This window comes from Pseudophryne corroboree, chromosome 10, assembly GCF_028390025.1.
Source record: "Pseudophryne corroboree isolate aPseCor3 chromosome 10, aPseCor3.hap2, whole genome shotgun sequence".
In the NCBI taxonomy this organism is placed as follows: domain Eukaryota; kingdom Metazoa; phylum Chordata; class Amphibia; order Anura; family Myobatrachidae; genus Pseudophryne; species Pseudophryne corroboree.
In genome coordinates, this window is record NC_086453.1 from 361,283,712 (window position 1) to 361,308,210 (window position 24,499).

Consider the following 24,499-nt stretch of genomic DNA (forward strand, 5'->3'; position numbering starts at 1 on the left):
CGCATATGCATTGGGCTGCTGTGTACCACTGCTGGGGAGCTTGCATCATCAGACAAAAAGACCTGAGCAGCCACAGGGGACTAGGAAAAAGTAGAGCAGGTAAGTTTGTTTGTGCTGATGAGTGGTGGTTATTGGAGGAACCAGAAAGATTGCTGTGGACTGGGTCGGGGAGAGAGAGAGTGCTGTGGGGTACACACTGAGGGGGTCTGAGTAGAATGTTGATGTGAGGTGGACTTTGAAAGGGTTAGGGAGTGCTGAGGGGTGATTGTTAGAAGGGGCTGGGGAAGGGGGGACTAAATGCAGGGAGGACTAAATGAGGCAGCTATGGAGGAGACAGTCAGGATAATATGTGGCACCCCACCAAAAGGTCACTTTCCCTTTTCATATTGACTGTGGAATGTCTTATTTGTACTCATATTTGTATTATGTGTTGTTGTGGTATATTTATTTATTTATATCTACAAATGTATAGAGTGCCTCTTCTACATTGGTGACAGTAGACAGGAGTGTGCAGTGCTGAAAGTAGGGTGGTATGGGGTGGTACGACGTACCATTAAGAAAAAGGTGGTGGTCCTCAGTACCACCAGCCCACAGCTGGGGCATAATTTATTAGGGACATTTTTTGTGTGGGACATAAAATGGTGAAGGAATTTATTTTTTTAAGACATTGCACAGTTTAACCATACATGCAGCTAGAGTAATGTGTGCAAAGTATACACCAAGAATACCTGAACAACAATAACAGAAATAGAGAAATAATACAAACTTCCCAGCACAGAGTATAGTACCATGTTTAACACCAGTGGAACAACACCACAATTAATAGATGTATATCACCTAAATGAAATAGGAATCCTAGAATCTTTGAATATCGCAATTATGTAGATAAAGAGACAAAAGAAACAAGGAAATAGTGAGGCAAGTTTTCACAAACTGCACACTATTTTATTTCCAAGTTTGCACTTACAAAAGAAGATGTAATCAGGCATGTAGTGTGGTTTCCATAGTAGCCACAAATCACTCCAGATGCACCACCTGATTTAGAGCTGAATAGTGCAGGGGCTTTCCTCAGCAATATATAAAGAAAAATAATAAAACAAAATAGTGCAGTGTCTCAATTAAAAAACACATTTAACACAAGATGCACTTCCAACATAAATGATAAAACACAGCATGTAACATCCCCACAAAGGCTAAACAGCAGCAGGCTGGATCCTTCAATGTCCAGATGTAGTAAAGGACAGGATGGGTTTGCAGGTCCGGACACTCAAAAACCATTCACGTAACCAGGACAGAAGTGGTACTAGCCAGGGGGGAAACAGAGCCACTCTTAATGCGGTTCAGACTTACGTCCTTTGTCATAAGCGTGTACTGGCTCTGCTGGATATTCCTTATATATCATGATGAACCCCGGCACCTAAGTAAACTTAATTATCGCTAATCAGTATCCGTTCTGTGTGTGCACGTCTCAGGAACGCCACAGTTGGAACCAAGAAGTCTGTGCATTCTATATGGGCAGAAGTCCTGTGTGTGCACGCCCCAGAAGCGCTGCAGCTGGGATCAAAATGGCCGTGCTTTCCAAATGGATGGAAGTCTCTTCATATGTGTTCCAAATAGGTGGAAGTCAGTTTATATGCGTTCCACAAGCGGGATTTAGACGTCAGGATACGTTACAATGTACACAATGGTTAGAAGTAGTTTCCATAGTTTCCAGACTAACAATCTAGTCCCAGAAAGTCCATATTAAACTTAGATGTAAAAAATACTAATACATATAAAAAGCAAAAAAATAATTAGAAATATACAATACAACAATAAAATACATCAATAAAAAAGATCAGAGACGGCACATCATACATGTAAAGCAAAGTGCTGACATCCATATATAAAACAAAGGGAGGAATACTCCTATGTTATAAAGCATTTCAACTCAAAATCAGTGTAAAGACCATTGGGAACAACGTTGCTCAACTTATATATCCAACGCATCTCAGATTGGAATAAATGTTTTTTTCACATCACTTGTTCTTACTCTCGGGAGTACTTGCTCGACACCCCAAAAGTTTTCAATATGACATTCTTCAGAGTTGTGCTTACATTTAAAATGTGCTGAGAATGTATGCAATTCTAATGACTTGCGGATGTTATATATGTGTTCAGCCAATCTAACTTTCAGTTGTCTTGAGGTCTTCCCAACATACAACAAACCGAAAGCACATTCCAGCACATATATAAAATTTTCAGAGTTGCAGGAAATAATTTCCTTGATATTGAATATCTTCCCATTAACCACTAAACTAGTGAATTTTGTGTCTTTAGTTTTTACTGTCCGACACATTAAGCAGCAACCGCAGCGATGAAAGCCTTTGGTTCTAATGCTTTATCTATATTCAGTTTCAATGCTGCTTTTAAGAAGATGATTTTTTAAATAAGGTGCTTTCCTATATATAAAAGATGGGTAATGGGGTAGAACTTTCCCCAATATTGGGTCTTGTTGCAAAAGCTTCCAATTATTTTTAAAGACACCCTCAATTTCCTTGTGTCGATTATTAAATTGACTAATACAAGACCATTGCTGTTTTTCTTCAATGGGATTTATGTTTCTTTTTTTCTTTTAAGAGTTCTACCCTTTCTATGGCATCAATATTTAACTTTGCTTTATTCAAGAATTCAGAGGAATAGCCTCTCACAGCAAATCTTTGAGGTACCTCATTAATTTGTTCTTCACAAATCTTGATGTCAGTGCAGTTTCTCTTGATCCTAGAAAATGTACCAAAAGGTATTGCCTCAAGCCAATTATGATGGTGTTGACTGGACATTTCAATGTAACTATTAGAATCTGTTACCTTCCTAAAAGTTTTAGTTTTTAGTGAACCATTTTCCACATAAATTGTTAAATCCAAAAAGGAGACCTCTAATGGACTCCGAGAAAATGTAAACTTAATGGAAAAGGGGTTATCATTAAGTCCTGTACAGAAAATGGTGAAGGACTATTCATCACCCCTCCATGTAATTAGGACATCATCAATAAAGCACTGCCATGACACCAGGCAAGCCACCAGGACACGATCACACCAAATGTGATGGTCCTCCAAGTACGCAATATAAAGGTTGGCATAACTGGGGGTGAACCTGGTGCCCATGGCAGTGCCAATACATTGTAAATAAAAATTTAACTCAAACTGAAAATAATTATTAATAAAAATAAATTCAATGCTCAATAAAATAAAGTTCTTTAGGTCCTCACCCAAATCTCTTCTATTAAAAAAATATGAAACTGCTTTCAGGCCCAGATCTTTATAAATTATTGTGTAGAGAGTGCTTTCATCAGCATTACACAGTATGTCATTATCCCTCCAATCAAGATTTGCCACCTTCCGTAGAACATCCCCAGTGTCCTTTAGATATGCTTTGGTCTGTACTATGAGGGGCTGCAAATATGAGTCAATCATAGCTGACAAATGACTGGTAATACTATTGCAACCAGAAATAATCAGTCTCCCTGGAGGTTGGAGGGGGTCCTTATGTACTTTGGGTAGACCATAGATACATGGGACTGATGCATCCTTAATATTTAGAAAATCAAATTCACTTTCAGTAATAATGTTCTTCCCCAGAGTGTCTGTACATAACTTTTCAAGAGCTTTTCCAATTTTTATTGTGGGATACCCTTTTAATTTTTTATATGTATTCCCCTCGTACAGTTTGTTTATGGATCTCACTGACATACATATTTTTTCCATAAGGACCACCCCTCCACCCTTGTCAGCTGGCTTAGTAACAAAAGATTTGTCCTCCTTTATGGACTTCTTTTTTATTTAAAATAATTTTGTTTTCTATTGTTGCCCTTTAACACTATTTTCTCAATTTCCTCACAAACTACTTTATTAAAACTCTCAAGAAAACTCCCCTAAAAATAAGTGGGGTTAAAATTGGATGGTAATTTAAACTTAAATGTCACAATTGGACTATTTGGGACCTCTCCCTCCTTATTTTCATTTAAGAAAAAACGTTTGATGGATAATTTTCTGATGTATTTCTGAACATCTAAAAATAAATCAAAAGAGTTTGGATGATAGGAAGGGGCACTCCTGGGATGTGCATACACAGGACTTCCACCCATATGGAATGCACGGCCATCTTGGTTCCAGCCATGGTGTTCCTGAGACATGCACTCACAGGACGGATACCAATTAGTGGTAATTAAGTTTACCCTGGTGCCGGGGATCATCAGGATATATAAGGAATATCCAGCAGAGCCAGTACACACTTATGACGAAGGAAGTAAGTCTGAAATGCATTAAGCGTGGCTCTGATTCCCTCTGGCTAGTAACACTGCTGTCCTGGTTACTTGGATGGTTTTCGAGTGTCTGGATCTGCAATCCCATCCTGTCCTTTACTACATCTTGACATTGAAGGATCCAGCCTGTTGCTGTTTAGCCTTTGTGGGTATGTTACATGCTGTGTTTTATCATTTATGTTGGAAGTGCATCTTGTATTAAATGTGTTTTTTAATTGAGACATTCTACACTATTTTGTTTTATTACTTGTCTTTTATATTGCTGAGGAAAGCCCCTGCACTATTCAGCTCTAAATCAGGAGGTGCATCTGGACTGATTTGTGGCTACTATGGAAACCACACTACATTCCTGATTACATCTTCTTTTGTAAGTGCAAACTTGGTAATAAAATAGCATGCTATTTGTGAAAACTTGCAGCACTATTTACTTGTTTCTTTTGTTTCTTTATCTACATGATCAAGATATTCAAAGATTCTAGGATTCCTATTTCATTTAGGTAATATATATCTATTAGTTGTGGTGTTCCACTGGTGTTACACTTGGTACTATACTCTGCGCTGGGAAGTTTGTATTATTTTTTCATTTTGGACATAAAAAGGTGTCACTGGCATATCTGGCATAACATGTAATAGGCCTTATGGTGTGTGATATAATTTATAAGATATTACAGTGTGTATCATAATGTTTAATGTGCATTATGGTGTGTGGAATAATGTGTAATTAGCATTACAATGTTTGGCATAATGTGTAATGGGCATTATGGTGTGTGGAATAATGTGTAATGGTCATAACAGTGTTTGGCATGATGTGTAAGGAGCATTACGGTGTGTGGCATAATTTGGCCATGCCCCTATTGTCATGTAGCCACTCCCCTTGTTTTGTTGGACCATGCTACCTTGTGACATGTGATCACACCCATTTTTAGAGGTAATTAACAGACTACAAGGTATGATATATATATTCTCTGCAAATTACCAAACTGTTTCCTCATCAAAAGACAAATGTGGGCGCTGATTAGTTCAAAATTAGCAAGGATAATATTAATTTTTTTATATAAATTGCTAACTACCCTTCTGGCTGCCCACAATGGTAGACCTGGGTATCTACCGTACTCAAGCAAAAAAAGAAAGAAAATATTGTGGGCGCTCGGAGGGGATGTTGCACTATCATCCCCTCCGAGCACCCACAATATTTTCTTTCTGTTTCCTCATCAGCCAGCACTAATAGATGTGAGAAGGTATAGAACAACTTTTTATCAAAGTAATTGATTTTGACAGTTACCATGCCCCACTACCACAACCCTGCCAATACCCTTTAGATAGGAACTTGATATAAAGTTTATAGAATTTTATATCAAGTTTATAACAAAAGATAACTGTTTTGAATAGAATGTCGCGCAATGCCGCACGTCAAAACAATCAGATGAAAATTGCATATTACACCTTTTTTTAAAACTGGTAGTTTTTGCGGTTTTGATAACTACTATGAATCGGTTAAAAATAAATTTAAAAGAGCCGACGTAAGAAAATGGTTACAAGAGCAAGACACATACACATTTCACAAGCCAGCAAGATAAAACTATAAAAGGAACATTATTTGCCTATCAGGTAGAAATCACCAGTGTCAACGCAATGTATTTTTGCTCATAGATCTTTCAAATTACAACTACGGTATTAAATATATATTAACCATCATCGATATATTAAGTAAGAGGGCCTAGGATGAAAGTCTGACTGATAAGAATGCCACAACAGTCACTAATGCTTTTGAAAAAAAAATTCAGCAGGGGAGGTGCCGAAGAAGCTATATACCGATAATGGTAAAGAGTTTCTAATCAATTTCCTAAAAAATAGAATTAGAAAAATATGGTATACAGCATTTCACAACCAATAACTATGTGAAAGTGGCTGTTAAAGAGCATTTCAATAGGACTTTAAAAACACAAATGTGGCACTATTTTACGTCGAATAATACCTAAAGATATATAGACATTTTACAAAACTTCATATGTAGCTTTTTTAACACTTACTATAGAACGATTAAGTGCACTTCAAGCGATGTGAATGACTCTAATGCTTTGATAATATTCAAGATGACGTACAGTGATTATGTTAAAAGTAAAAAAAACACGTGTTTGTTTAGGAATTGGTGACCACATCCGTATATCCAAATATAAGGACATATTTCAGAAAGGCTATGAACACAGCTTTTCTGAGGAAATATTTGTAGTACGCAGCATGAGCACAAAAGGTCTTAAGCCGCTTTACACATTGGCAGATCTCTACGGTGAGACTTTTACACTCTGTTTTTACCCTGAAGATCTCCAAAGCATACCAAAAAACTATAATAGAATTTGTAAAGTGGAAAAGATTTAAAAAAATAAGATGGTCAGAGGTTGGAAATACGCATTAGTCAAGTGACAAGGATACCCCGAAAAATTAACAGTTGGGTTGCAGCATCAGAGATAAAATATATATAAACATATATGCAAATTGTTTGTTCCGGCACTCAATATAAGTCAATGGTGTCTTACCCCGGTGTCCACGTCCTAGGCCGGAAACCAGCATACAAAGATACAGAGGGGGACGGCACTCAGAGGATTTTGAAAAAAGCTTGTATTCAAATAGAAGTATCCATCAACATTTCGGTGCTCGACAACACCGTCTTCAGGATGTACAAAACAACAGTGAAATGACAATACACATAAACCACACTTACCCTGCTTATAAAGGTGCTCACATAAAAAATCCACCAATCCACTCTAATCAGGGCTCGTGTCTCGCGCCCCCGCCGCTAGGCGCACAGTGGTGACGTCACGCAGCTACCCACACCACGTAGGCTGGCGCACGCTACGTCTCCTACGACGTGCACCCGTTGCCATGGGGACTTACTTAAACAGCAACATGGGTTACTAGGGACGCGTCCAGCGTCTCCCTGGCGCCGTCAGCTCTTTGTAAAAAGGGCCCGCGGTTAACACAGCCATCCGATCTATTATAACAGAACAAGACATGTATAGTTAAAACCGTGGTGAGAGTGCAGATATCTGCACACTCCCACAAACCAAACTGCCATCTACTAAGTGAAACATTGTTTAAACCATGAACGATTATTCATTATTATTTCTAAACGCTATTTACTGTAGCGTATTCTACATAACCAAGATCAGTAATATGATTATACTCAAAAATGCATTGCATATGCTTATATCAAAGACCCAGTGCATCCCCCAGGCCGTCCCATTGTGTCAGCAATGGGATCTCTGTACCAACCGGTGTCTAAGTATCTAGATACGTTATTACAACCATGTATTACTCAGGAGAAATCATACATAAAAGATACTACCAGCTTCTTAGAGCGTATTCAACTATTCTGCAGCGCACCTTTTGATCTACTAATGTGTACATTAGACGTACAGAGTTTATATACATCTATACCCCATCATGAAGGTCTTAAAGCAGTGGAAAAATTCCTTAATACAAGCCAACACTACTGTGGTCCCCCTATTTCATTTGTCATTCAATTACTTACATTAGTGCTGTATAGGAATTATTTTTTATTTGACGGGCAATATTATTTACAGAAATCTGGTTGTTCAATGGGTCTAATGTCTCTCCCACTTATGCAAACATCTACATGTATCTACAGGAACAAGTCCTATTTTTTGATAACCCAGTATTTGTACAACATGCTAGGCTGTTCCTTAGATACATAGATGATCTGATTATCTTTTGGGCTGGGACGCAATTAGAGTTTGAGCATTTTGTACAGTCCATTAATGACATCAATGGTCCTATCAAATTCACTTATAAGAGTAGTTTCCAAGAGATTGAGTATTTTGATGTCAAATTAACTAATTGTGGGTGACGCTTAATTAGCTCCATGTACAGTAAAACCACTGACCGGAACACATTGTTGAGATACTCTAGCCACCACCCGGTGTCATTAAAATCTGGATTACCTTATTCCCAGATGTTAAGAGTGGCCAGGATCAACAATGACAGAGGGTTATTAGAAACACAATTGGATCAGATGGTAAAAAAATTCTCCCTTAGGGGATATCCTGTACAATTATTATTAAAGCAGAAACAGAAAGTATTGAATACCTCACGGGAACTCCTCTTTTAATCATCTCCAAGTAGTAAGCACGCCAACAAAGCAAAGGAAGATCGGATCATATGGACTTCGACATATTCTACTAGCAGTCGTATTACTCAACCAGCTACTAAGGCATTGTGGCCTATTGTAAGCACGGACAAGGAGCTACAGAGCTTTAAGAACCGAACACCGATGGCAAGCTTCCGACGTGGAAGGAATATAAAAGATATAGTAGTACGCACAGACATTACTGATTTTAAACAACCCACTAGTTGCTTTTTAGGGACTAGACGAAAGGGATGTTATAAATGCATCAACTGTGCCACATGCAGCCATATGAATGTAGGCACTACATTTAGACACCCCCATAGTGGTAAATATATCACCATAAACCATGCGGTGACCTGCACAACACCATTTGTTATATATATAATAAGATGCCCCTGTGGGTACTACTACGTGGGCAAAACCATTCGGCCCTTTAAGGAACGAGCCACGCAACACCGGTCTGCGATTAAAGCAGCCATACAAACTGGGGATAGTGATCAGCCAGTGGCTAAACACTTCGCAGTGCGGGGTCACAGTATGTCGAGTGTTAAGTATATGATCATTGATCATCTTCCCGAAAATAGGAAAGGGGGTGACCGGAGTAAACAACTTCTGATTATGGAGGCGAGATGGATCACAAGGTTGGACACTGTATGGCCCAGAGGCCTTAATGAAAAGATCTGCTGGAACTCTTTGATATAAGCATATGCAATGCATTTTTGAGTATAATCATATTACTGATCTTGGTTATGTAGAATACGCTACAGTAAATAGCGTTTAGAAATAATAATGAATAATCGTTCATGGTTTAAACAATGTTTCACTTAGTAGATGGCAGTTTGGTTTGTGGGAGTGTGCAGATATCTGCACTCTCACCACGGTTTTAACTATACATGTCTTGTTCTGTTATAATAGATCGGATGGCTGTGTTAACCGCGGGCCCTTATTACAAACAGCTGACGGCGCCAGGGAGACGCTGGCCGCGTCCCTAGTAACCCATGTTGCTGTTTAAGTAAGTCCCCATGGCAACGGGTGCACGTCGTAGGAGACGTAGCGTGCGCCGGCCCACGTGGTGTGGGTAGCTGCGTGACGTCACCACCGTGCGCCTAGCGGCGGGGGCGCGAGACACGAGCCCTGATCAGAGTGGATTGGTGAATTTTTTATGTGGGCACCTTTATAAGCAGGGTAAGTGTGGTTTATGTGTATTGTCATTTCACTGTTGTTTTGTACATCCTGAAGACGGTGTTGTCGAGCACCGAAACGTTGATGGATACTTCTATTTGAATACAAGCTTTTTTCAAAATCCTCTGAGTACCGTCCCCCTCTGTATCTTTATAAACATATATATATATATACATATATATATATATATATATATAAAAACAAAGAGGTTGATAGATGATTAATCGTTCTACATAACACTGTCAAGTAACGCCTCAGCTGCTACATTTCCGCAAAATAAGATTTCTAACTATACGACAAAGTTGGCTATGTCGATAGACTTAAACCTTGAATGGGAAGTAGCTCTTACAGAAATAGAATATCTGCACACATGGAGTACATTGTGTCAAAGTCAAAAATATTACATAGAGAGAACATACAAACTACACACATTTAAGTCGCTATACTTGCAAATACGCGCAGCGAGCACAGCAATAAATGGTAGCACACGCATTTACACGGACATGCCACAGAGATGGATTCGACACTTATTTCATACAGTACATAATTATAATAATATCAAGCGCCAGTCATCATGATGATTTAAAATTATCTAATGAATTAATGTAATGTATGTGTATTATTTGAACGAAACCAGATACACTGTTCATATTTACTATTAAAACAACCAGCTTAATGTGTAGATTAATTTGATACTTGTTATTAAGTTGTAGGACATTGCAGCAGATAGTTATGATTACATGTATAAAAGCTAAAATCGCTCTTATTAGAACAATAGATATTCCTAGAGGTAGAGGACAGGAAACTCAGGCCAGGCCTTTGGATGTCTTCAAGGCTGAACCTGATCAGCATATGCAAAGAAACTGGTGACTCATCATGAACCCCTCCCCCAGAAACTAGATAACATATTGATTACACAGGAGGTCACTTACTTGCTTTTTGGTCTCAGAGGATGATGGAGGAGTTGCTGGCAGTTCAATTCCTGTATTTATCTACAGAGAGAGGGAGACAAAAGCTGCAATGGAGGGAATGGTAATTGTATCGCTGGCATGTAACTGAAATTGTAAGTAATTGTATGTAACTGTATGTTTTTAACTGCCTACTGTGTGAGTGTAACCATGTAACTATAGGTATACTGTACTTTGTAATATATATTGAATCCATATCCTTTTTAATAACAAATATATACATCAATGAGCTTTGGAACTCAGATAATGTGTGGGTGTATTGTTTTCTCTTATGGGATACAGTGTTTTGCGATGTACAGCGCACTTTTATCGTATATGGTAATAAGATGTGCCTGGCGTCTGCAATATATATTAGAGTGGGCATTTTAAATATTTGTGAGAAATCAATTTTGCATTCATAGATGAGGGCTCTTACGGGATATCAGGGTCTTAATGATGCACTGTACATTACAAACGCGGCTGTAATTGACTGGCTCCAATGGACGCATTGAGAAGCTGATGAAAATAACATCCACGTGTATTGTTGTGGTATCAGTAAGCCAATGATATGAAATTCAAGGGACAATGCATTTCTCAAAATATTTAAGATGCTAAAATGTATTTTTATTGTTGCAAAACATGGTTCAAATAAGTCATATTGTGTTTGATTCAGATTGGATTGTTTATCTGTTTAAGTAGGTTTAAAAGTATATTTAAAAGTTGCTGCATAGCTTTGATATAGTTTTTATTTTTAACTCAGGCCTAAAATAACTTCAAGTGCTTGTATGATGTGTGATTTCTTTGTGACAAAGGAAGCCGCATGGTCTATCCTCCATTTTGGACTAACCACATGGCCTGTCCACCATTTTGTGTAACCCTCATGGATGTGGAAGCGGGAGGAGCAGCAGCCATTTGGGGAAGGTCATTTTTCTAAATAGCTGATTTTCACTGCTCAGAAAAATCAGCTTTCCTTGGTCACATGAAACACGATTTATGAGTTACCAATGCATTTATTTAACCCATGCCATAGTCAATTACAAATAGTTTCAATGGGGCCTAGTGAAAGTTAAAAGTGAGATGAATACTTGATGTAAGAACTACACACAGATAAAAACATAGTTTTTTTTATCTATAGGATTCAGTTAACTCTGCTTGCTATAAGATAGCCATTGAAATGCAAATTAACCTATCTAACTGCTTTTTCTTAGCAGTGAAGAACCACTTTTACAGGCAGACAAAAGCACACAGCATTGATATGCAAATTAGAAGCACTGAATGGGTAAATGAGTCTCAGAGGAGACCAGTGAATGGTACATATATATAATATTATTATAATTATGTGTGTGTTTATATCAGTGTATGTTCTGCAGGATAGCTATCCAATCTGAATCATAACATTTAAATTAGTGATCATTGCTAGATTCATATAGACCTATGTGAAACCGGAGATATTTTAGTTGCTATATAGTTAAAACTAAAATAAATGTTAAGGAAGTAAGTGTAAGACACACACGCAGCCTGGCCTAGTTGTAAGGGTTTATACAGAAAGAATGTGTGTTGTGTTAAGTGAGCAATTATAGTTGGTATTGCTCACATTTATAGAAATTGTATGATTTGTGCTATTGCAGACGTACGGTTTTGTACACGTGTCTCGGACAAAGTACGGAACTGCACACGCGGCGTAAGTACGGTCGCGTGTTTTCGTAAATTGCGTAAGAATATGTTCGCTAAGTACAAATTACACAATAGTTCATTTAGTTTAAAGGTGGGACAGTAGCCACGCTACAATAGCACCAAACTACCCGGTTTCTAAAGAAATTTAGTATAAAAACAAAATTTAGTATAAATATTTTTTTTTAGATTGCCTCTGGGGGTAAAGCTGCCAACTTGAATGAATCCTAATTTTCTGTACAGAAAAATAAAGTGTATTTGAGTGAGCGAATGCAGGAGTGAGTGGATACTGAACCCAAGAAGCTAGGTGGTCGAAGTGGTAACACTGGGTTAGTAGAGGCCCAGTGGCGTAGGGTTCGCTACCCTATGTGATAAGAACTAAGTGTTCAAATTGAACTAAGTGTTCAAGGTGAACTATGTTTCACAGTCCCAAGTGAACTAGGTGTTCAAAGTGAACTAGGTGTTCAGGTGGTCATCAGCAATCGTAGGGCATATAGATAACTAGTATCTATAGGCTGTGCTATTGCATCACATGTCCGTTTGTTCTGCACAGCGCAACGTGATATTATTGTGTCATATGCGCTGTGGAAGAGCATACGCAGACGTGATTGTATAGACAAAGGGGTTTTTCTTTGATAACTTCGGGAAATCTCCCTGGTGGGCTTCACTAGAAAGGGTGAAAGACAGTTATCTAATTTCTCTGTTTTTCACCCTACAAACAATTCCAGTTGAAAGATACCGAAAAGGAAATTTTCACTGCCTCTCTCAGGAAAATATTCCAAACAGAACTTCCACCGAAAGAAATTACGGTGTAAGGTCTGATAGGAGCCCTAAGTTGGGTACATTGCCTTCGCTATCGACAGTGTATGGTAGTACTGGCCAACGTGGATGAGAGCGAGTGGAAGGCGCTCGGGTATACTTCCTCCGTCTACTTATATTGAGTATTTTGGTGTTTGTGGGAATTTTTTAAAGCTATTAGAAGAGACCCACAAATATGGGAGCCAGTTGCTCAAGTAAGAGAGGTTTAGACAGGGTTCAGGCAGAATTGTGGCCAAAAGGCTCAGCAAGGTTTATCATGTGTGAAAAATATGGTTCACACACAGAAGTTTTATGCAATGAGTGGGTACGTATGACTGACAAAGATAGGGAACCATTCCCTAAGGTGGGCAGCTTTGAACCAGAGGTATTGCAGAACTTCAGGATAAGAATATGTCTGATAAAATCCCGAAAACAAAGGGTCAGACATACAAATTGTTTAAACCTGTGACAGCAAGAGGGGTTGGTGAGTTTGATTCTAAGGTATTGCAGGTGGTATGTTTAACCAAAGTCATATAAGACAAGAATGGGAATATAAGAACTGTTTGAACTTGTAGCAACAATAAATAAGTAGGAAAAAAAAAAGAGAATGCAAGTACACCGCCTTATGTAGATGTGGAAGCAGTTACGGCCAGGATACAAACTATAGAAAATAATAAAAATATGAAAAATATGACTGTAACCTATATATATATACTAATGAATGTTGAAGTTTTATTTAGGAGGAGAAGGTGACCTGATCGTTTTCAGACATTTCTCATGCACCCAGAGGAGTATCCAACCAGTAAAAGAAGAGCAGTAGCCTGTGGGGGAAGTGGCTGAGACCAGTGGAACAGGTAAGTATGGTATTATTCGTGTACATATATAGTAAAATCCAAAAAAATTAAATTAAAAATATCAAGAAAGTAACGTCAGAAATGTAGAAAAACCTGTCTGCACTTTATTAATTGCCAGCAGGAAAGCGGACAGAGACAAGGTGACCCCAGGGTATTTCTTTCAGTTACCATATAAGAAGTATTTGTTCCTAGTAATGCCCCTAGTAAAGATGAGCTCGGAAATGTATGATGGACCATGTACAGACCCTTAATACAGGATGTGAAGGATTGAATGAATACTTCGCATGACCTAGAAGCTTGTTAAACTTTTTTTTTGTTTTTGTCTCTTGCAGTAATAGAAAACTCTCCATCTGGATAAGACGACTGGTAAACACTAAGTCGGCAAATGGGAGGTGGCTGTCTCTGTGCAAATGGACGGGCTCAAAAAGGCATTGAGTGTCAGGGTGCAGACTTCTTTGCAAAATTGGAAAGGGGTCACAGTAGCTAATCTTAGATAGTGAGCTATTAAACATCACAAGAATAGTGTTAGGCACAGAGAACAACAGGTGGAGAGGTTGAGGACGGTAAGTATACTGGCACATACAGGAAAGACCCATCAGTCCAAACCCCAGAACCCAAATGGTCAATAATATGTTACACTTGTAGGAAGGAAGGGCATTTTGCCAGAGATTGTAGGAGTAGTAGGACACATAGTCAATATAGATCACCTAGACAGAAAACACAAGCCACATTATTAAACACATAGACGGGACCAAGGTACATATAGTAAGGAATCATAAGCCATATAGAAAACACAGATTCGGCTAATGGGAAGAACAGAATAAATGCAACTTACTAATGTTACATTTTGCTGTTCTAGATGCATGTCCATCACAGGTAGAGAAAAAAAATTAACTCACAGATACCGGGTTCCCTATGAACTTAGGATAGACAGTACACTGGATTGATGGCTGGCAAAGTCCCAGTAGAGATAAGAAACACAGAATTTTTTTTAAGGGGAGTAGACCAAGTAGAGAATCACTTCCCCGTAGTGCCCAATCCAGTTGTCAAATTTTTATAAAATCTTCTCCACCTCTACAAACTCATCTGTCACCAACCTCTATTCTGTTTCTCTACAGTTTTCCTCTTCATCTTTTGCATTCACACAGGGTGGTACAATACATGGACCCAAGTACAGTTCAAACTCCACATGCCTAGGTCCTTCAAAGTTCTGCCCAAACCCAGTATATCTCAACAGCACGATGACACCAGTATTACTGCAGTGTGCCTTGTCATGCACAAAGGGTGGAGAATGGGAATACTGGTGAAGGGAAATTTTGTATAGACACTGATATGCCTGTTGGTGAATGACAAACCTTACATTTTCTTTTTCATTTTCTTCTTCTTCTCTCCTCTAGAGATGTTTCTTTTTTCTTTTTTTTTCTTTTTGAGTTATGCTCATGGTACTATACATTGCAAACACACGATAGTTAAATTAAGATACAAAAATGTGTGTTCCCTGCAGGAAGAGGCAGTCTGGAGGACAAAGGGGTATGGCCAGGAGTCCTCAGGACTGTGGGCAGGTGGACACGGTAAGCCAGTAGCCCCCAGAGCATACCTTCCAAGTCTAGCTGAGGTGGCACACGGTCTGACTCATCTAGGCAAAGAGGGTAGGTACAGGACAGGCTGATGAGAGTCTATTGGTGTACGCCAGGATTCTATTCTCATGCAGGTAATGGTTATATACAAAATTGGTTGCATTTTGTTCTTAGAAGTCATGAGGTTTGTAGTTGGTAAAATATTTACATACGCTGAAATGCACAGATAGATTCCAAGTACAAAGAACATAACAGCTAGGGTTTTCTTGCATTCCTGCATTCGTATAGTCGCTGCCCACAGGGTAGTGTATTTTAGCTGTGCAAGTGTGTGATTGCATGTGTAGCAGAGCTGTACAAAAAGATTTTGTGCAGTGTCTGAGTAGTCCAGAACTTACTCAGCCGCTGCATTCATTTCTGCCTGTGTGGGACCGGAATTGACGTAAGACAACTGCCCTGCAAACGCATGGACATGCCTGCATTTTTCCAACCACTCCCTGAAAATGGTCAGTTGCCACCCACAAATTCCTTCTTCCTGTCAATCACCTTGCAATTTCCCATGCAATCGCTTTTTTCACTCCAACCCGCCACTACAGTATGTCCCGATGCACTGTGCAGTCGTCTGATATCAAAAGAAGGATAGGTAAGATGGACTATTGCGCACTGGGAGAAAAATGGCTGCACACTTAGAATACCAAATAACATACAAACACCATATGTTGAATAATTGGATTAGAAAGGAAATGGATGATATCTATGGTGTGCGCTAATTTTCCCAGGGAGGTAGCAATGATCATAAAACAAAGTCTAGTTTATGACAAAAAAGACAAATGTTTTATTTTTGGACATCCATAGTTATAAAGTGACACAGTGCACATAACATGGCTCAAACAGACAATAACATATATTAAAAAGATGTATTGCACAGACCCTTAATATGTAAACATTAGCAGTGTAAACATTGAAGGACAGTCTTTGTGCAAGATGTTTTATCAATGGTGAGACTTCTGACTCATACCGTTTTGGGTATGTGGTGTGTGCGTTGATGTAAAAAGGTGGGTTCCAGCCGGGCAGCCCAGCAACACACCACACGCTTGGCCCAATCGCAGATGGAAGCAGCGAGAACAGCGGTAGAAGTCCAAGGAAGCTTGAAAGTCCCACTCCAGGCACAACGCGTTTCGGATATGTTATCCTTTTTCAAGCACTTTTGGCCAAGCGTGTGGTGTGTTGCTGGGCTGCCCGGCTGGAACCCACCTTTTTACATCAAGGCACACACCACATACCCAAAACGGTATGAGTCAGAAGTCTCACCATTGATAAAACATCTTGCACAAAGACTGTCCTTCAATGTTTACACTGCTAATGTTTACAAATTAAGGGTCTGTGCAATACATCTTTTTAATATATGTTTTTGTCTGTTTGAGCCATTTTATGTGCACTGTGTCACTTTATAACTATGGATGTCCAAAAATAAAACATTTGTCTTTTTTGTCATAAACTAGACTTTGTTTTATGATCATTGCTACCTCCCTGGGAAAATTAGCGCACACCATAGATATCATCCATTTCCTTTCCAGTCGTCTGATATGCCTGAGCATTGTGGTGCACTGCACACACTTGCGCAGTTCAGACCTGATCGCAGGCTTTGAAAAAACACAGCCTAGCGATCAATTCTGAATTACCCCCTATATCTCAGAGAAGTCTAACATCAATTAGAGGACAAACTGTATTAACGATAAATAACTTTAACCCCACTGAGAATTTCTCCATCCTCTATAATCAGATCATCATTAAGGCCAAAGCAGACGGCATTATAACAAAACCTGATAATGTATTTCTCCATGTAGCCCACCCCAAGATACCCACATTTTACCTCCTGCTAAAGATGTATCAATATCGTACCGGCCCACCAGATAGGACAATTGTGTCTGGCATAAGGGGAATCTCCAAACAGGTGAACATCCTTGTGGAAAACATTTCATGGATCATGTAACAATCTTACCCTTTTATGCCCAGGATACCGCAGACTTTCTCAAGAGGATTAACAACATCGTACTGAACAGAGATCACATGCTAGCCAGTATAGACATCAAATCCCTCTACACCATCAGCATTCATCTACAGGGAATAGAAGCCATCATTTTATTTTTCTGGATAGAGAAAAGACATCGGACTTCCATAAGTTAATTCTGGTTCTACTGGAATTCATACTAAACAGGAATTATTTTGTTTTAAATAATATTTTTTTCCTCCAAACCAGGGCATTGCATGTGCACCCACTTATGCAAATCTGTTCATATGGTGGTAGGAACATGTTTATGTCTTCAATGATGCGAATTATGAATTTACCACACTTATATAAATGTGGATTTATTACATCAATTAAATTTTTCTGATTTGGAATGGAACAAAACAGAAATTCCATAACTTCATGATGAAGCTCAAAAGGAAAATCACCTATGCCATTCATTTTCTAGACCTTTTACTTAATATTTATGAAAAGAGGGCAATCTCTTTTCTCTCCTATATAGGAAGCCAACTGCAACAACAGCCTTCTTCTTTACAAAACACATCACTTTCCACCATCAATTAAAAATGACCTGAAGGGTGAGTTTATAAGATTATGGAGAAATTGCTCCAATGACCTCACCTTTAAAATGCAAAGCAAGGACTTGGCTAAGGAATTATGCAAGAGGGGGTTCCATAATATAATGATCAAAAAAGACCAATACATGGTTGTCAAAACAGCAAGGGACTCATTTATCTTCACTCATAAAAATACTGCTGAAAAACAAATTTTAGGTTTATTAATAACTACTGTAACAAGTGGAAAGATTTGACTGACTATAATCATGATCACCGTCATCTCTTATGTTTTATTTTTATTATATTATTTGAATATGCACTTTCTCTTTTTTTTTCTTTTTTTTTCTATTTCTATTTTCTTTTTTTATCTTACTTCTCATTTTCCCTTTTTCTTCTTTTTGTATTCCCCACCTGCTTCCACTCTCTCTCGCAATTATATCCTGGTTGGCATATATCTATTATTAGTATTCTACTTTCACTGTTCAAACTTTATTTTTTCAAACAAATGACTGTGCCTTTGAATTTTAATTCCAAAATGGCAGGCCCAATATCTGTATACAGTATGTGTTTGCACTAGAAATATTTTAATTAAATTGCCTGAATATTTTACAATATTTAAATATAAATCTGAAAAATAATTAGTATGATGATTTATTCTGCTTTAGGAGATGATCACACTGTCACCTGCATTCCCATGTCAGATCCTGAGGCTGATAAACCATCATGTGATAACACTGATATCCTGGTTACTGATGAATATAAATAACGGGGTCCTAGTGAATATAAACAGAATTCCTGAGCCAGTAAATTAATAGACATGAGCGTCAGACAGCCTGTGACACAGTAATACAAGATGGATTCCAGCGCCCATAAATTCTATCCTGTACACGGCATTGATTCTAGAGAACATCTGGAAACATATTTTTCTAACAAAACAGACATGGTCTTTAGAGACGATTCAATTCAATTTCCAATGGAATGTTTACACCGTGCATTCAGTGAGGGTATGTATATTATACTGACAGTATGTATACTGTACTGACCAACTTACCTTAGTGTGAGTGATTGCATGTGTGCAGGTGTGTGTTTGGGAATTTAGACTGTATTCTCTAATGGGGCAGGGACTGATGTGCATGACAAATATATTCTCTGTACAGCGCTGTATAAAATGCTCGGACTACTGTATATAAATAAATTGTAATAATGGTACTTTATGATGGATCTAAGATTATATATTTCTATGCAGTTGTTATAGTGAAGAATTACTTTTTTCATTTGCTAAATGCAATGCCTATGACTCTTTCTTTGATGACGGAACATGACTGTGTACAGTACATACTGATTGCCATTGAGTGTTAGGAATATGCATTACATCATTATATCTGTCCACTGACATGTCTATTTAACATACAGTACTGTACAGAAAGTAGTTCTTACACTATAGTGTATTTCAATGGAGACCTCTCACATGTGCAATGGTGATTCTTGCACTATAGTGTTTTATTTGACACCTCATGCATGTGCAACAGTGATTTTTAAAAGCAAAATCTGGTGGATGATCACTTGTATTACACTGGCCAGTAATGCCATACGCCAAACGTCAGTGACGGATAGATGAGCGAGGCTCCATCTGTATGCATTATATCATTAGATCTGCCCACTTACATACTGTAGTTACAGTGTATTGAGTGAGGATTGGAGAACCCTGTGTAATCACACTGTCAGATGACAAGGACTAGAAGGGCAAATTGAGCACTTGAAATGGCCTCAGACAAGACCAACTAAAAAGTACTTACATACCTCATACATTACAGTGAAGCAGCAACAGGTGTGTTGTGAGGAAGTGGCTTACCTGTATCTAGGGATGTGCGGGTTCTCACTTGTTTTGGATAACCAATAAGATAAATCTGGATAAATACGAACTTGCAATAAATTTGACAAAAAAATAGTAAATCTGAACCCGCACATCTCTACCAGTAACAGGACATTACAGAATGATGCATAGAGTACTGTAGATGCTACATAATATATTACACTCTGTAATCACTGGGATCTTTCCCTGCAGGTCACATTAATGGAGATCTATTGATTGACATCAGTGTTGGATCCGTCATTCACCATCTCTATACAGCCAGTGGATATTTCAAACAGATCCTTGTGCTGAAGTGCTCTGAGCAATGTATTATGGAGCTAAACAAGTGGATTAACACACGTACCGGAGCGTTTGATTGGTCTCACATAATGGAATATATTAAATGCACAGAAGGAAACAGGTAAGAAATTGTATTTTCCAAAACATCTATCAAGCTAAAACCTAGTGACAGTACTCAGTAAACTTTTCCAAATACTTTACACTGGGCCTCATTTAGCATGGGATGAAAAAAAAATATTTCTGTTGTACAGCGCATGACATGGGGGGGTCATTCTGAGGTGATCGCTAGCTGCCATTGTTCGCTGCATAGCGATCAGTTAAAACAATGCAAATCTGTGCATGCGTATGCACCGCAATGCGCACACGTGTCGTACGGGTACAAACAGCATCTCGGTTTTGCACATGTTCTAGCGACGATTCCGTTCGCACAGCTGATCGCAAGGAGATTGACAGAAAGTGGGAGTTTCTGGGGGTCAATTGACCGTTTTCTGGGAGTGTTTGGAAAAATTCAGGCGTATCTAGCATTTGCAGGGCGGGTATCTGATGTCAATTCCAGGACCTCCATCGCTAGAATTATTGCACAGAATTATTAACTACAGGGCTGGTCTTGTTTTGCACTAGATGTGTTTGCAGGTGCACTGATGCAAAGGTGTTCGCACTCTTGCAAAGTGAAAATACACTCCCCCTTGGGCGGCAACTATGCACTTTCACGGCTGCTAAAAGTAGCTAGCGAGCGGTCAACTCGGAATGAGGGCTATGGTCTCCTGTTATATGTATTTCAACAGACTTAGCTAATATTACTAAACCCATTACTGTTTAAATCTTTTCTTTGAAATGAACAACTTGCCCAAAACCATTGATTTTAATCTCATTCATCACCTAAATCCTTATGGATTCTACTTATCTTCTTTCCTGAAGGAGAGCAATAGGTAAGAATAAAAAACCCTTTATTGAGGGACATGAAGTTGCTCTTTGCAGAATATAGACATGAATTAATCAAAAGGAGCCTTATAGCACATACCCATTGTGAGTCTGGCTGCAGTATGGGAAACCATTCTGTTGGCTGTTCATGATTGACTTCTTGTGGTCAATGAATGAACATATTATTAAGTTAGATTGATTAAAGTGCTGGCATCTACTTTTAAAGGTGGGATGCAGCCAGTGGAGGGTTAGGATGGGGGGCATGGTGCCATCTACCATCTGAGCTCCTGTGCCACCTGCAGCCATGCTCTGCTTGCACATGGCCAGCTGTGGGAGGCAGGAAGGAGGTAGGTAGAGAGGATGCTCCCTGCCTGGCTGCTCTGCACTATAACACAATAAGAGAAGCTAGCCAGGCAGCTCCGCCTCCCTGAGCTCCTCTCTAACTGACAGTCAGTTGTGACTATGCATGTGCATCGGGTTGCTGTGTGCCACTGCTGGGGAGCTTGCCATCATCAGACAAGAAGAGCTGAACAGCCACAGGAGACTAGGCAAAAGTAGAGCAGGTAAGTTAGTGCTGCTGAGGGGTGGTTATTGGAGGAACCAGGGAGATTGCTGTGAACTGGGCGGAGGAGAGAGTGTGCTTTGGGTTGGCCATGTAGAGGGTTGATGTGTGGTGGTTGTTGAAGGGGGAGTGCATTGAAGGGAGATGATGTAAGATGGACAATGTAGGGGGGGTGCTGTGTGGGGTGGATAGTGAAGGGAAGTTCTTTGATAGCTGGACAGAAAAATGTGGAGGCGTGCTTTGACATGGACATGGAAGGAGGGTGAGTGCCAGGTGGTGTGCATTGGAGAGGCAATGGGGACTGTAAGGCAGTTATTAAAGGTCGGGAGTGCTTGGGATGGACATTGAAGGCTCCGGTAGGAGTGCTGTGCGGTGGATATTAAGGGGCATGGTTGCTGTGGGGTGGTTGTTAGAAGGGGCTGGGGAAGGGGGGGTGCTGTGAAGTGGATAGTAGAGAAAACAGGAGGTAATCAATAAATGGAACCAACATGGATTTGTGAAGGACAGATCATGTCAAACCAACTTACTTGGCTTTCATGAAACAGTAAGTGCGAACCTTGATCAGGGTAAGGAGGTGGATGTAATCTTTTTAGACTTTGCCAAAGCTTTCGATACTGTACCACACATGTGTATTATCTATAAGCTACAAGAAATAGGGCTATGGAGCACAATATGCACTTGGGTTAGTAATTGGTTAGTTAATAGGGAGCAGTGCTTTGTGGTCAATGGATCATTTTCAAATTGGACTAAAGTACTAAGTGGTGTGCCACAAGGGTCTGTTCTTGGACCTCTTTTGTTCAACATTTTCATCAACGACATAACAGTAGGTCTAGAGAGCATGGTGTCAATTTTAGCAAACGACACCAAATTGTGTGAGGTTATAAATACGGAGGGGGATGCTGAGTCTCTTCAGAATGACTTAACTAAACTGGAAGCATGGGCGGCAAAATAGAGAATGAAATTAAACACAGACAAGTGTAAGGTAATGCACTAAGAGGGCAAGACCAAAAATTACACCTACATACTAAATGGGGTAACATTAGGGGATTCTGTACTGGAAAAAGACTTAGGGGTTCACATAGATAACAAATTAAGCAGCAGTACCCAAAGTAGGAGTGCAGCAAAGAAGGCAAATAGTATATTAGCATGCATAAAACTGGGAATTGATGCAAGGGACAAGAGTATTATACTCCCATTATATAAATCACTAGTGAGGCCACATCTTGAATACTGTGTGCAATTTTGGGCACCATATTACAAAAAGGATATCCTGGAGCTAGAAAAGGTTCAGAGGCGGGCGACCAAACTAATCAAGGGCAAGGAGACGCTGGAATACGAGGAAAGGCTTGCAAGGCTAGGCATGTTAACATTGGAAAAGAGGAGACTAAGAGGGGACATGATCAACCTCTACAAATGTATAAGGGGTCAATACACAGAGCTTGGGAAGGACCTGATTTCTATAAGATCAGCACAGAGGACACGTGGTCACTTGCTTAGGTTAGAGGAGAGGAGTTTCCGCACATTGAGGCAAAAAGGTTTTTTCACAGTAAGGACAATACATGTTTGGAATTCCCTGCCTGAGAGAGTAGTAACAGCGGACTCAATCAATACCTTTAATAATGGGTTAGATAAATTCCTTTTAGATAAAGATATTCAGGGTTATGGTGCGTAGTCACGCATTATAGTTAATCTAATTAGTCCTAACATAAAATTAAGGACAGCATAGGAGACCAGAAATAGGTTGAACTCGATGGACAATTGTCTTTTTTCAACCTTAGTTACTATGTTACTATCTTTGAAAGGGACAAGGGTGACACATTGTAAACAATGAAGGAGAAGGTTCTGTAAGGAACCAGTGAGGGTGTCTCTGAGATGGAAAGTGAGTGCTGTTGTTGGTACAGTGAGTTTAGTGTGTGCTGTGCAGTCAGTGAGTAAACTGTGGGGGAGGGGTCAGTGGGTGAGCTGTAAGGTCAGTGAGTGCTGCAAGGGGCTCAGTGTTATATGGAAGGAACTTACTGAGGCTGAGAGCTATAGAGGGGTTATTAATAGACAGCTTTGGAGGGTAAAATTTAAGATATATGCAGGGAGGACTAAATGAGGCAGCTATGGAGGGGACAGTCAGGGTTTTATGTGGCACCCCACCAAAAGAAAGTTCCTGATTGAATAGTCAACAATTCATGTGTCGACATTTCATGTGTCAACCATTTCCGTGCGTCGACTAGTTGCCCACGTCGACCATTTCAATGTGAACCAATAGTGGTCGACCTAATGAGTGTCGACCTTAACATTGTCGACCATCTGGACGGATAACCCAAAATAAACCTTTCCCTTTTCATATTCACTGTGGAATTACTTATTTGTACTCATATATTTGTCTTATGTGTTGTTGTGATATATCTATTTATTAATGTCTATAAATGCAGAGAGTGCCCCTCACACATTGGTGACAATGGACAGGAGTGTTTGTTAAGATTACAACTTCCTGAGAGCTACATTTTGAATTTTAATGAGACAGCAATTAAATTGATGGTCTCTTACCATAGTAGCGAAGTGACCTACCCTGGGTTGCCAGACTTTCAGGAGGTGGGCAAGGGAAATTCTTCATGAACAAAAGAAGTTGCTTCTCAAGGGGCCCAGAAGCCATTCCCTGATCAGCTACAAAAATTGATAGGGCGAGTAGAGAAACTAAGTGCTGGCATGGCAAAAATGTGCAAGGAATTAAAAAAATTTGCTACACAAGCCATGGAACCTCAAGAGGCCAGACAACAGCCAGAATGAAGGAGAGTGAACACTGACTGGTGGACTACT

General features: G+C 39.3%; 1 protein-coding gene across 1 annotated transcript in view; it reads left to right on the forward strand.

Annotated features, from left to right (window-relative positions):
* The first annotated feature begins 18,909 nt into the window (after positions 1-18,909).
* LOC134965656 (nicotinamide N-methyltransferase-like) overlaps positions 18,910-24,499 on the forward strand; it is a 34,204-nt gene continuing 28,614 nt past the window's right edge. The window contains exons 1-2 of the mRNA XM_063941988.1: positions 18,910-19,060; positions 20,122-20,329. Of these exons, the coding sequence (XP_063798058.1) occupies positions 18,910-19,060; positions 20,122-20,329 (359 nt within the window). The remainder of the gene's footprint in view (positions 19,061-20,121; positions 20,330-24,499) is intronic.